General features: G+C 39.2%; 1 protein-coding gene across 2 annotated transcripts in view; it reads left to right on the forward strand.

The window, feature by feature from the left end:
- Nucleotides 1-13,004, forward strand: part of RIMS4 (regulating synaptic membrane exocytosis 4) — a 92,212-nt gene that overhangs the window by 52,298 nt on the left and 26,910 nt on the right. Inside the window, exon 2 of one of the 2 annotated variants that reach the window (XM_088153722.1) lies at nt 1,243-1,384. In XM_088153722.1, the coding sequence (XP_088009848.1) occupies nt 1,243-1,384 (142 nt within the window). The remainder of the gene's footprint in view (nt 1-1,242; nt 1,385-13,004) is intronic. The other variant, XM_088153723.1, reaches the window with a different exon arrangement.

Here is a 13,004-nt window from a genome sequence, read left to right on the forward strand (position 1 = left end):
AAACAAATCTCTTCTTCCCATAACTCATCCCTTATCTGTATTCATAAATCCATAAATCATCAACTTTTCAGTCCTGGTATCAGCAAAAAATCTGTATAGGGTTACCAGAGCTTTATAGAAAGATATCTTATTTCAACCTTGGTCAAACAAACCAACTTTATATTTCCTTTCTTTTACTTCCAACAATCTTGATCTTTAATTCATGCAGATGTTGTCATAGGATTTGATCGCTCTTCAATTTTTCTTTTTCCCATCCCAAAGGCTTCTTCAACGTGCCCCTTATTCATGCCACCTACTCGTTTAGCACGTAGAAGGAGGAGTTCTGCATATTCCTGTGTACATGCAAAGGTTTCTTCCATGCAAGAGGAAATATTGGCTCAGCCAGAGTCTATCCTAATGTACAAAAGTGCTGTGTATGTCAGTCAGTCTAGTATCTTTTGCTTGAAGTTTAAAGTTTATTTACAGTCCAAGACCAATAATTAAAAACACATCAAATATAGCAGATAAAGCACATAATTACTGTATATATTTTTTAAAAGTGTAAGACGTGCCTGAAACAATTATTATAATGAAGAGGGCATTAGACAGCTTCTATAAGCCATAGCTATAAATAAAAAATTTGCAACCTTCTTGGAGATATCTGAAAATTGGTCACACAGAAGGAGAATAGTCACCTCATGATCATAAAAGAAACCAAGTTTTCTAACAATAGGTAGGATGAGATATGTTTGACATTGTGTATAAACTGAGCATATTAATAATGCATGTGATACAGTTTTTATATACATATCTAAGCATGCACAAGTGTGATTTTCATTAGGGAGGCTGATATCTTTTGTCACCTTTGCTAACAGATAAACAGTGGAGATGGGTGATTACCAGGCACATCAGTTGCAGAGAGGAGACCGCTTGTCCACGCAACTCTGCAGCCCTCTCACTTTCTTAAATAATACTGGGCTTTAGGAAACAACTGTCTGATTCTCCAAAATGTGTATTTAAGAAGTTGAGTTTTAAACCTTGAACAGTGTTATGGTAAAACATCCAAAAGAGCAATCTACTTCAAGTTAAATATTACCTATGCTAGCTTCAAATTCCAGATTTCTTAGTACTGGTGTTTTGGCCATGCTATTAGTATGTAGTGTTTCATTATTGGATACTCTTCACACAATGTCTAAATGCCTAATCCTTTTTCTTTTCTCTCTCTCTTCTCCCTTTCCCTTTCCCTCTCCCTCTTTGCTTTAGAAGGAGATGGCCGGAAACTCAAAGGTGCTATCCAGCGGAGTACAGAAACTGGACTTGCTGTCGAAATGCCAAGTCGAACTATCCGGCAAGCCAGTCATGAATCCATTGAGGAAAGTATGAACAGCTATGGATCAGAAGGAAAGTAAGTAGTGAGCAAGGAGGCAAACTAGTGCACATTGGAAAAACAAGTGGTTCTACGTTCCCTGCAATTAACTGTAAATGTTTTTGATACAGTTTTCCATCAGCGTATATGTGAAGGTAGGGTTTCCTTTACTCCATATGCATCCCTTTACATTTCTTTATATTGAATTGCATGAATCATTTTATCCCCAGTTTGGGGAGACCCTTTTTGAGTTCCTCATGATTATTTTTTGTTTTCATCAACTGAAATAACTATTTAACTGTTTTCTCTGTTTTTCTTAAAAAAAAAAATCCCAATCCATGTTCCTCTTATCCCAAGGCTGCCTTGCAAAAGTTTTTTTTAACATATCCAAGTGTTATTCAGCCAGACTTGTCCTTCAGTATGGTTTATAATGTTATCTTTAAACAACATGTGATATCTACAAGCCACAGGTTCAGATAAACGAAGTTCTGAGAAAGATCCAGTCACCTAGATAAAACAGTGGAATTTCATATTCTTAAAATCCTGTTTTTAAGGATCAGTGTAGGTCTCTTCTGCCCTCCCTAACAATTATATTTCTTCTTTATTCATTACTGCTATCCTTAATTTTAGCAGCTGTGGCCTCTCAGTGTCTTTGAGGATGGAAAAATCAGCAATATTCCTCCTACGAGATCCGCATCACTATTGTTCAGAGCCATTCTGTCCCATAAAAATCTGGTAGCAATCTGGTTAAATCTTTTATTTAAGATCAAAGAATCATGATAAACCCATGCTGGCTCCTGCCAAATAATGTTACATTACACAAACTGGGTGCTTAATAATCTGTTGTATTGATATCAAGCTGACCACCTGTAGTTATCAGGGCGCTCTTTTGTCTTCTTTTTGAAGATAGGAACAGTATTGCCCATTCTTCAGTCCTCTGGAACTATGCCCATCTTTTATGATTTTCAAAGTTCATAGAAAAGGACTCCAGGATTATAGCCACAAGGTCCTTCAAAGACTCTTGGATGCAATTGATCTGGCCCTTATGACCCATTTATGGTAGCCTGTCTCTTTGCTTATCTACTACCTGTCTCTTTTTCTTATCTTTTTCTGTTGTTTCTGCTTTGGTGCATTGGAACATAGTGCCTCCTGCAGGGGAAGACTGAGGCAAAATGGACACTGAGGTACTCTAGCCTCTCCCATCACCTATAAGTATCATGCCATCTTATCCAAGCAGCAGACAACACCCCCCCCCTTTAAAATTTCCTTTTACTGCTGACAACCCAAAATCACCCCTTTTTTGTTTCTTTTAACCTAAATTCCTTTTGCATTTTTGTCTTTTTGACTTTCTTTTTCCAGGTATGAGCTCCTTGCTGTTATTCCTCCTTGATGATTTCACCTATCTTCCATTTCCTACACATGTTTCTTTTAACTCTTAGCTTGGTCAAAAGCTCCTTGTGTATCCATAGCAGGTATCCATACCTGCCCCTCATTGTTTTCTTCTTATTGGAATGGTGACAATGATGTTGACTCATTTCTGAATCTGCTGAAGACACCATTTTTCTCTTCTTCCTCCTTTCTCCAATTGCTCTTTAAAACTGCTCTTCACTGTACATTCCATCCCCTTAGCAACCATCTCCTAGCACCAGTTGCTGGGACTAGTCTTCTTCCCAATGTTCCATTTTCTTGGACCACTTTTAACCAATGTCCCCTATGCTGCAATTTTTTTCCCACCAATTTGCTTAAAACAGACATTTAAGCTAGTCAGCCTGTAATTTTCTTCATCTCTTCTCCATTCTTTTTTTAAAATGGGTGTTAACACTGGCCACTTTCCAGTTCTCCAATATAAAGGACAAACAGAGGGGTGTGTTAGTGTTTTTATTGGAAAGTTTGAAATTTCACATTTGCATTCTTTAAGAATTCACAGATGACTCTTATGTGGACCTGGTGATTGTCTTCAGTTTGTCAATAAAATCTAGGTTTTAGATCCTAGACCCTCACCTCATGTCATGACTATTTGCCTTATTGCCTCTTTCTTCCTGAAAAGGCAGCTGCAAATAATTCACTCAGCTCCTCTACAATGTCCTTATTTGATTTTTGCCATCTCTGTCACTCCCCTGTCATATTTTGGCTGTCTCCCTAGATAGTTTCCTTCTACTGATATACAGAGAAGTGACTCTTAATTTTTGAAGGATGATTTAAAACTAGGAATCTTCACAGGGTTGCTTTTTTCATCATCATATTACACTATCACTGCCACCAAGTTGCTTTCCTTTGCAACTATAATACAACTTACAGTGTCCATGAAAATGCCTTCAGCAAATAATTCTCCTGTGTAATTCCAATCGTGTAGCTCTGCTCCTTGTCTGTATTACAAAACTGAGATGAACAGAAATTGATTTTTATGCCTTTGACAGTGCTAAAGCTGTTCACCATATGACAGCAGTTCTTCCTATTCAGTGTATTCAGATTTTTCCTTAGAAACAACAAGCAAACACCTTGCATCGTCTGAGCAGCCGTATGGCAGAGTGTGCCGCTTTCACTTTCCAGCTGTGATTAGAGGGGAGAAGGCAACAGCAGTGCAATCCTAAAAATAGGATTGCATCTGGACAAAATATAAAGTTGCTCCGTTACAGCATGCACCTGTACTCTTGGTTTTGGCAGTAAAGTCATGAGAATAAGAGGAGGGATGAGAGGATAAAAGAGGTGCCGCATATTCAGGGCCTTCTCTTGTATTGACCCACAAAGGATTCTTTTACATTATGCTGAAAATAACATGCTTTTAGTATTTTTAAATAAATCAATGGGATGTGGCATAATTGTGTGGATTTGTGCTTATCTGTGAACACTCATTTTCATTCTTGATCTTTTGCTTCCCTGCAGGTTATGTTCTTTTCCTTAATGCAAAATGTCAGTTGATGCCTCTAAGATATTCATGTCATGGGATTAATAGCTGTTATACAACAGAAAAACCAATGGCTCCATAAAGCATGATAAAAGCAGAATTATTACCTTGTACGATTCCTTAGTGAAAGCTTTCTCCCAGATGAAAAGGTTAAGGTTCCCAAATTCAGGTAGACTCTCAGGTTTCTGATAGTATCTCACTGTTGCAAAATTTATAGGCAGTTTAAGGAAGGTGTGAGATATGTGTCCTTAAATTTATTCTAGTACCAATCTCTCTTTTTTTCCTGGGCTTGTAAACCGTTTACTGTACCAGAGAATCTTCTATCTTTATTACTGCCCTTTCCTGTGCAAGGAAGGAGGGCACTTAATAAATATTTGCCATGGAATCTTCATTTTAATTTCCCTTTCAGCTGATTGCCAAAACCAAGCAATGCTAAAGAATTAATAAAGAAGTGCTTGAGTTAAGATTTCAGTTATTGGCTGACCAAACCTGTACTGTGGAAAGTAGTATTGGGCAATGATTTCTTAAGGCTGTATTTGATTGATTGATTGATTGATTGATTGATTGATTGATTGATTTTGTGCCATCAAGTCATTTTCGACTCCTAGCGACCACATAGATTTTCTCCATGACAATCTGTCCCTAACCTGTTGTTTCAAGTGTCCCAACAATGTACTCATTGACACTGTAATTGAATTAATTGCCAAAGACAAATGTATGGTATGTATAATTTAAATGATGTAATTATGGAGTCCTTGGTGCTCTGAGCTTGGTCATTTGCTTGCAAATAATGATATAATTACATTATTCATAACCTATGGCTTGAAGTAGTACATTCAGAATATATATTACTATATGGTAATAATGACAATGCATCTTCTACCTCCCATCATTGTCTTGTGATAGCACACATAGATTAAGATGGCTGATGTTATGATTCAGTAGAAGAACACATACTTTCCATGCTGAAAGTTCAAGATTCAGTCCTGGCATTTTTACTAGGGATTGAACCTTGGAAAAACATTGCTGCCAGTCAGTGCTTAAAATACTAGGCTAGATCTTACATAGTAGAATGCAGTTTTCAACGTTCCTGACTTTCATACAGGTAGTCCCCAGTTTAAGAACAAGTTCCATTCCCAAGGTCTGTCCTTAAGTCAAATTTGTACATAAGCCAGAATAGTATTATTGCATAATACTGTATAAGTAGTATTGTGTAATGAACTCAAACCATTGTGTATTTAACCTGAACCATTGTGTATTTAACTCAAATTTTGCTACAGTAGGCTCTTAATTATGGGTCGTCTGTAACCCGAGCATTCTTAACGTGGAGACTACGTGTACTCTTTAAATTAGGAGACTTGAATTCTTAGAAAAGCAATAGCTTAAGAAGCTAGCAAGCAGTTAAATTGATTCTCCTGTCTTTTGCACTGTCTTGCCCTTGGGATAGATTATCTGGAGATGAGTGCCCTTCATACACAAAGCCATGAAGCTGTTAAGGTATAGATTTGATCCCTTTTAATTAATCGTATTCAGATTGGAAGCCATCTTTGAAAATGTGCACCTCTTCCTTTTTTTTATGCTTTCAACTATGACCCTCCTTTACCTTGTCTCCTATTAACTATGGTTCAGTATTACATCTGAACTGATGCTAATCTTGTATAATATTTATTAGGGTGCCTGATGTTCTTGAGGCTGGCTTCTGATTTCCGAACTATGTCTGACAGAAAGATAGCAAGAAACCAGATTAAGTTACTGCAAAGCACTCTGCATGGGGATGCCTTTACAAAGTGTTCACGAATTTCATCCAGCGTGAAATGCAGAGCTAAACTGCTGGCTGTTATTTGCTTTGTAGAGTGCATTATCTTGCTCCATCTGCATTGGTTTCAAAGGTCTAAGAACAGCTTATTTGAAGGGCTAGTCTCTCCCACATGAATCTGTTCCATATAACATGAATTCATGCCTTACTCATATAAGAATTGTAAGAAAGTCCACAGGACATGAGCTATAGCCACACGGACTAGCCCATCCAGACATAGTCCACTTCGTAAAATGGCATTATGTATACATTGAAGCACATAATGAAGTATGAAAACAAATCTCCACCCAGTCAGAATCCATCCTTTATAGAGAATCATACCTGGAGTACTGTGTACGACTCTAAGCACCACATTTTCAGAAGAATGCTGACAAGCCATTCAGAGGAAGGCAACAAAGATGATACAGGGACTTGGGAATGTGCCTTATGAAGATAGGTGAAAGGAAATGTGGATGTTCAGTCTGGAGAAAAGAAGACTGAAGGAGACATGATAGCCATGTTCAGGTATATAAAGGAAAGTTATAGGGTAGCTGGCTGAGAACTATTTTCCATGTCCACAGAAACTAGAACCAGAAACAAAGGATTTAAATTGTAGCTACCTAGATTTCTTTTAAATATAAGGAAACACTTCCTAACAATGGAGCAAACCACCTAGGGAGGTTTTGGGATCTCCATTTCTGGAAGTTTCTAAGAAGAGGGTCTCATGGATGGTTTTCCTGCACATCACAGGGGATTGGATTAGATGATCTTTGTGATCTCTTCCAACATGGCAGTTCTATGATTCTAGATGGGCTATATGTGTATATATCAGTACATGTCTAAAATTCCTTCATTGGCTTACAGACATCATTTTAGCTGGAAAGCACAGACTGTAGCTAATTCCCATAACCTTGTAACCCTTTGCATATTCAGTCTATATGAAGGGGGTCTTCAGAATACTTTTATGATTTTCTTTCATGTACTACTGCCTTCAGAACTCTGGTTGGCAGTGAAGAAAGAGAAGATCCATGTAAGAGTAACACTGTTGTCCTGCAGATTTGGAACTAACTCTGATAGAAACTCAGCAGGCTTTTGTTGTTGTTATTTTTGTTTTTCCAGCAGATTATTTTTCTTTTATTGACCCTGTGGGATGCTTCCAATCCACTGCAGGAATAGACTGTTGAACTGGACCTCTGCGCTCATTCAGCATAGTTTTTATGATGCTTTCATGATTGTATATGTATCAGTATATGTCTGAGAGAGATGTTTTCTTGTTTTAATTATTGTAATCCTTTTGAGGAAGAGGTTGATTTGGCCGGAAAGTGGAGTATAAGTGTTTAAATGAAGTACAAGAGCCCTAATGTGTGAGAGAGCTTATGGGTCCTTGCAGACACAGAAAAGAGAATTTTATGCATACCATCCTAAAACATTTTCCAAGCCTACAGTGTGCCAACCAGTCTACAGTGCACCAATCATCCACCAGCGCAAAAGGTTCTTACAGCCCACAATGAGTAGTATTTAAAGGCTTTCTTGTTTTCTAATTTACCACTGGTTTGTTTTGCTTGCTGAAGCTAAGATAGCCTTTTTTAGAATACTCAACAGGCTGACACTGTGAGAAGAAGAGGAGACATAGTCTTGTTTCATATGGGGAAGTAAAAAGAAAGACATTATTCAAGGACACTTTGTCACTGTGTTTCACCTTCCCTTTCAGGCTTTATTTGAACTCTTAAAACAAAATGTTCTCTTGCTGCTTCCCTAGAGACTTGTGTGAGCCTGTTTCTCATCTACTCCACTCAAAAAGGCAACTTGAGTGGTTGAAGAGCCTGCAACTCTGTTTGTTACACATCTGCTTGTGACACATTTCTGTTGATAGCACACACAGGTGTGCTACAGCACACTCAGAAAATTAATCTGGGTGCAACCCCCATCCAGCTGGACAAAATTAAAGCAACATGAATTATACAGACTGCAGGAAGGTATCTTTTATACTAGTACTAAGGGTAAATATAGAATCTGGGAAACTCTATGTTTATTAAGGCAGAGTGTCTCAGAATGATTTGAACCCATTCTTCCCAGATTTCTGGCCACCTCAATTAAATTGTCATTTGAGATAACTCTGCTGCTCTCTTTTGATTGTTCATGTCTAACATTCCTTTCGGCATTCTCACATATCTCACACTGGACTAAAGCAGTGGTAGATGCAACCTTGGATTGCAGAATATAAGGGTTAAAAAACACCTCCCTGCCAATGCCCAGTGAATGTCTAGGATGCATAATATATTGAAGTGGCAGATCAGGAAGACGAAGAAGTCCGTTAGCTGCTGAAGTCTTGGTATTTAACCCTGGTGATGGGATAGAAAAGAAAAGGAAAACAAAAAACAAAAAAACAAAATGAAAATATCTATTCTTCTACTGTATAGGACTTTTTTTCAGGTGAAAGAAAGGAAAAAGGCCACCTACTCTCAAGAAAATCTACCTTTAGTGATCTTATTGAGATCAAGGTCATACTGACAGTCAGATTCAATCCCATTCCTCCCAGCATAGGTCTCTTTCCTTTTCTTCTTCTTGAAGCTCTTTCTCTTCCATTTCCAAAGATGTCTGCATGCTACTGCGAGACTTCTGGTCTAAGGTGACCAAGTTCTCCTCTTAAAGGGAGACATGCATTGCAACATTTAATCGCAGGGCCCACCTGTATTTATTGTTGACCCTGCTTATCACCATCAATATTTGCAGATTTAATTTATATTTATGTATTTATTTCATTAGATTTATGTACGTATGTTGTAGATATATGGATGGTATATATAATACATAATACTTGCATACATAATATGTTATGCACATATATTGTGCATACATATATAAGTAGTATCATAACAATTAGTCATTGTTAGCTGACCTTGATCAATCTTGAAAAAGCTAAGCAGGGTCAGTCCTAGTTAGCACATGGATGGGAGATCCCAGGATGGTCAAATAGACTGGGTAATTAAAACAAAAAAAATCCGGATGGAAAAAGCAAACTACTTTCATTTTGTTGCCAAGAAAATACATGACCATGTCCATGTAGTCACGAAGAGTGGAGCTTGACTCCAGGGAGGACTTCTCTGTATACTGTAACTAGTAATGTTTCCTCTCTATAGCTCTATAATGGTTATTAGTCACTGCAGAGTCTAACCAGTTCAGTTTTTAAATGGGAATTCCAATAACTCTAAAGGACAATGTGTTGGGAAAGGCTGTTTTGGAAAAAATAAATGACAAGGTGGTCCAGGGCTGCTTAACAATAAGAAGGAAAATGCTTCTGAAAATTGCCTGGGAAGAAGAGAGAATAGAAATACATTTAATTATCCATACAGTATTATATAACATCAGAAACAGCAAGGGCTAATCCCTTTTAAGGAGTAAAGCAGTAAACAAAAAGCAAGTTCTAACATTATTTGCTCCATTTATTATGTTAGGTGATTAATCAGGCAACTCAGTGCCCACAGATTTTGAAAAATGCCAATTTTGGAAAAACTTTGATGCAGCATTTAATAGTTAAGACAATGATTTCCACTTCCTTTCTCTTCTGATCATTAGTGCTTGATTTATAAACCATGGACCTCGATAAATAACCTGCAGGAATAAAGGGGAGCCACTGCAAATCTCTTTCTTTTGACTACATACTATAACACTATCTTTGATTCAGCTTCTATCAGTTCTCGGGTCAATGTCCAATAAGCAGAAGTATGAAACTCACCCCCTTCATGGATCACTGCCTTGTCGTGGCGAAGGGGCTTGCGTAACTCAGTGAAGCCATGAGCTATACCGTGCAGGGCCACCCAAGACGGACAGGTCATGACAGAGAGTTCTGACAAAATGTGGTCCACTGGAGAAGGAAATGGCAACCCACTCCAGTATCCTTGCCAAGAAAACCCCATGGACAATGTTAAAAGGCTAAAAGATATGATGCCGGAAGATGAGCCCCTCAGGTCGGAAGGTGTCCAATATGCTACTGGGGAAGAGCGGAGGGCATTTCCAAGTAGCTCCAGAAAGAGTGAAGCGGCTGGGCCAAAGCCGAAAGGACGTTCAGCTGTGGATGTATCTGGAAGCGAAAAGAAGGTCCGATGCTGTAAAGAACAATATTGTATAGGTACCTGGAATGTAAGATCTATGAACCAAGGCAAGCTGGATGTGGTCAAACATGAGATGACAAGATTGAACGTCGACATCTTGGGAATCAGCGAACTGAAATGGACGGGAATGGGTGAATTTAATTCGGGTGACCATTATATCTACTACTGTGGGCAAGAAACCCTTAGAAGAAATGGAGTTGCACTCATAGTGAATAAGAGAGTGGGAAAGGCAGTAATGGGGTACAACCTCAAAAACGACAGAATGATCTCAGTGCGTATCCAAGGCAAACCATTCAATATCACAGTCATCCAAGTCTATGCCCCAACCACTGATGCTGAAGAAGCTGAAGTTGACCACTTCTATGAAGACCTACAACACCTTCTAGAACTGGCCCAACCAAAAGATGTCCTTTTCATCATAGGGGATTGGAATGCTAAAGTAGGAAGTCAAGGAGTAATCGGAATAACAGGCAAATTTGGCCTTGGAGTACAAAATGAAGCAGGGCAAAGGCTAATAGAGTTCTGTCAAGAGAACAAGCTAGTCATAGCAAACACTCTTTTCCAACAACACAAGAGACGACTCTACACATGGACATCACCAGATGGTCAATACCGAAACCAGATTGATTATATACTTTGCAGCCAAAGATGGAGAAGCTCTATACAGACAGCAAAAACAAGACCAGGAGCTGACTGTGGCTCAGATCATGAGCTTCTTACTGCAAAATTTAGGCTTAAATTGAAGAATGTAGGGAAAACCACTAGACCACTCAGGTATGACTTAGATCATATTCCTTGTGAGTACACAGTGAAGGTGATGAATAGATTTAGAGGATTAGATTTGGTAGACAGAGTGCCTGAAGAACTATGGATGGAGGTCCGTAACATTGTACAGGAGGCAGCAACTAAAACCATCCCAAAGAAAAAGAAATGCAAGAAAGCAAAATGGCTGTCTGATGAGGCTTTACAAATAGCTGTGGAAAGAAGGAATGCGAAAAGCAAGGGTGAAAGGGAAAGATATAAGCAACTGAATGCAGATTTCCAGAGAATAGCCAGGAGAGATAAGAAGGCCTTCTTAAATGAACAATGCAAAGAAATTGAGGAAAACAATAGAATGGGGAAGACTAGAGATCTCTACAAGAAAATTGGAGATATGAAAGGAACGTTTAGTGCAAAGATGGGCATGATAAAGGACAAAAAAGGCAGGGACCTAACAGAAGCAGAAGAGATTAAGAAGAGGTGGCAAGAATACACAGAAGAACTATACAAGAAAGATCTTAATGTCCCTGATGTCCACGCTGGTGTGATCACTGACCTTGAGCCAGACATCCTAGAGAGTGAAGTCAAGTGGGCCTTAGGAAGCATTGCTAACAACAAAGCTAGTGGAGATGACAGTATTCCAGCTGAGTTATTTAAAATACTAAAAGATGATGGTGTTAAAGTGCTGCACTCAATATGCCAGCAAGTTTGGAAAACGCAACAGTGGCCACGGGATTGGAAAAGGTCAGTTTACGTTCCAATTCCAAAGAAGGGCAATGCCAAAGAATGCTCAAACTATCGCACAATTGCACTCATTTCACATGCTAGCAAGGTTATGCTCAAAATCCTACAAGCTAGGCTTCAGCAATACATGAACCGAGAACTACCGGATGTACAAGCTGGGTTTCGAAGAGGCAGAGGAACTAGAGATCAAATCGCCAACGTTCGCTGGATCATGGAGAAAGCACGAGAGTTCCAGAAAAATATCTACTTCTGCTTCATTGACTATGCAAAAGCCTTTGATTGTGTGGATCACAACAAACTGTGGCAAATTCTTAAAGAGATGGGAATACCAGACCACCTTACCTGTCTCCTGAGAAATCTGTATGCGGGCCAAGAAGCAACAGTTAGAACCGGTCATGGAACAACCGATTGGTTCAAAATAGGGAAAGGTGTACGACAAGGCTGTATACTGTCACCCTGCTTATTTAACCTATATGCAGAGTACATCATGAGAAATGCCAGGCTGGAAGAATCACAAGCCGGAATTAAGATTGCAGGGAGAATCATCAACAACCTCAGATATGCGGACGATACCACCCTAATGGCAGAAAGTGAAGAAGAACTAAAGAGCCTCTTGATGAGGGTGAAAGAGGAGAGTGCAAAAGCTGGCTTGAAACTCAACATTAAAAAAACTAAGATCATGGCATCTGGACCCATCAATTCCTGGCAAATAGAAGGGGTAGAAATGGAAGCAGTAACAGACTTCATTTATTTGGGCTCCAAGATCACCGCAGATGGAGACTGCAGCCATGAAATTAAAAGACGCTTGCTCCTTGGGAGGAAAGCTATGGCAAGCCTAGATAGCATATTAAAAAGCAGAGACGTCACCTTGCCGACAAAGATCCGCATAGTCAAAGCTATGGTTTTTCCAGTAGTAATGTATGGCTGTGAGAGCTGGACCATAAAAAAGGCTGAGCGCCGAAGAATTGATGCCTTTGAACTGTGGTGCTGGAGAAGACTCTTGAGAGTCCCCTGGACTGCTAGGAGGTCAAACCAGTCAATCTTAAAGGAAATCAACCCTGATTGCTCATTGGAAGGATCGATAATGAAGCTCAAGCTCAGATATTTTGGCCACCTAATGCGAAGAGAGATCTCTTTGGAGAAGACCCTGATGCTGGGAAAGATTGAAGGCAAAAGGAGAAGAGGACGGCAGAGGATGAGATGTTAGATAGCATCACTGAAGCAATGAGCATGAAACTGAGCAAACTCAGGGAGGCAGTGAAGGACAGGAAGGCCTGGCGCAATATGGTTCATGGGGTCACGAAGAGTCGGACACGACTTAACGACTAAACAACAATGAAACTC

The sequence above is a fragment of the Python bivittatus genome, unplaced genomic scaffold (assembly GCF_059951505.1).
Source record: "Python bivittatus isolate LINGU-HERP-01145 unplaced genomic scaffold, Pbiv_v1 ctg000700_np1212, whole genome shotgun sequence".
In the NCBI taxonomy this organism is placed as follows: domain Eukaryota; kingdom Metazoa; phylum Chordata; class Lepidosauria; order Squamata; family Pythonidae; genus Python; species Python bivittatus.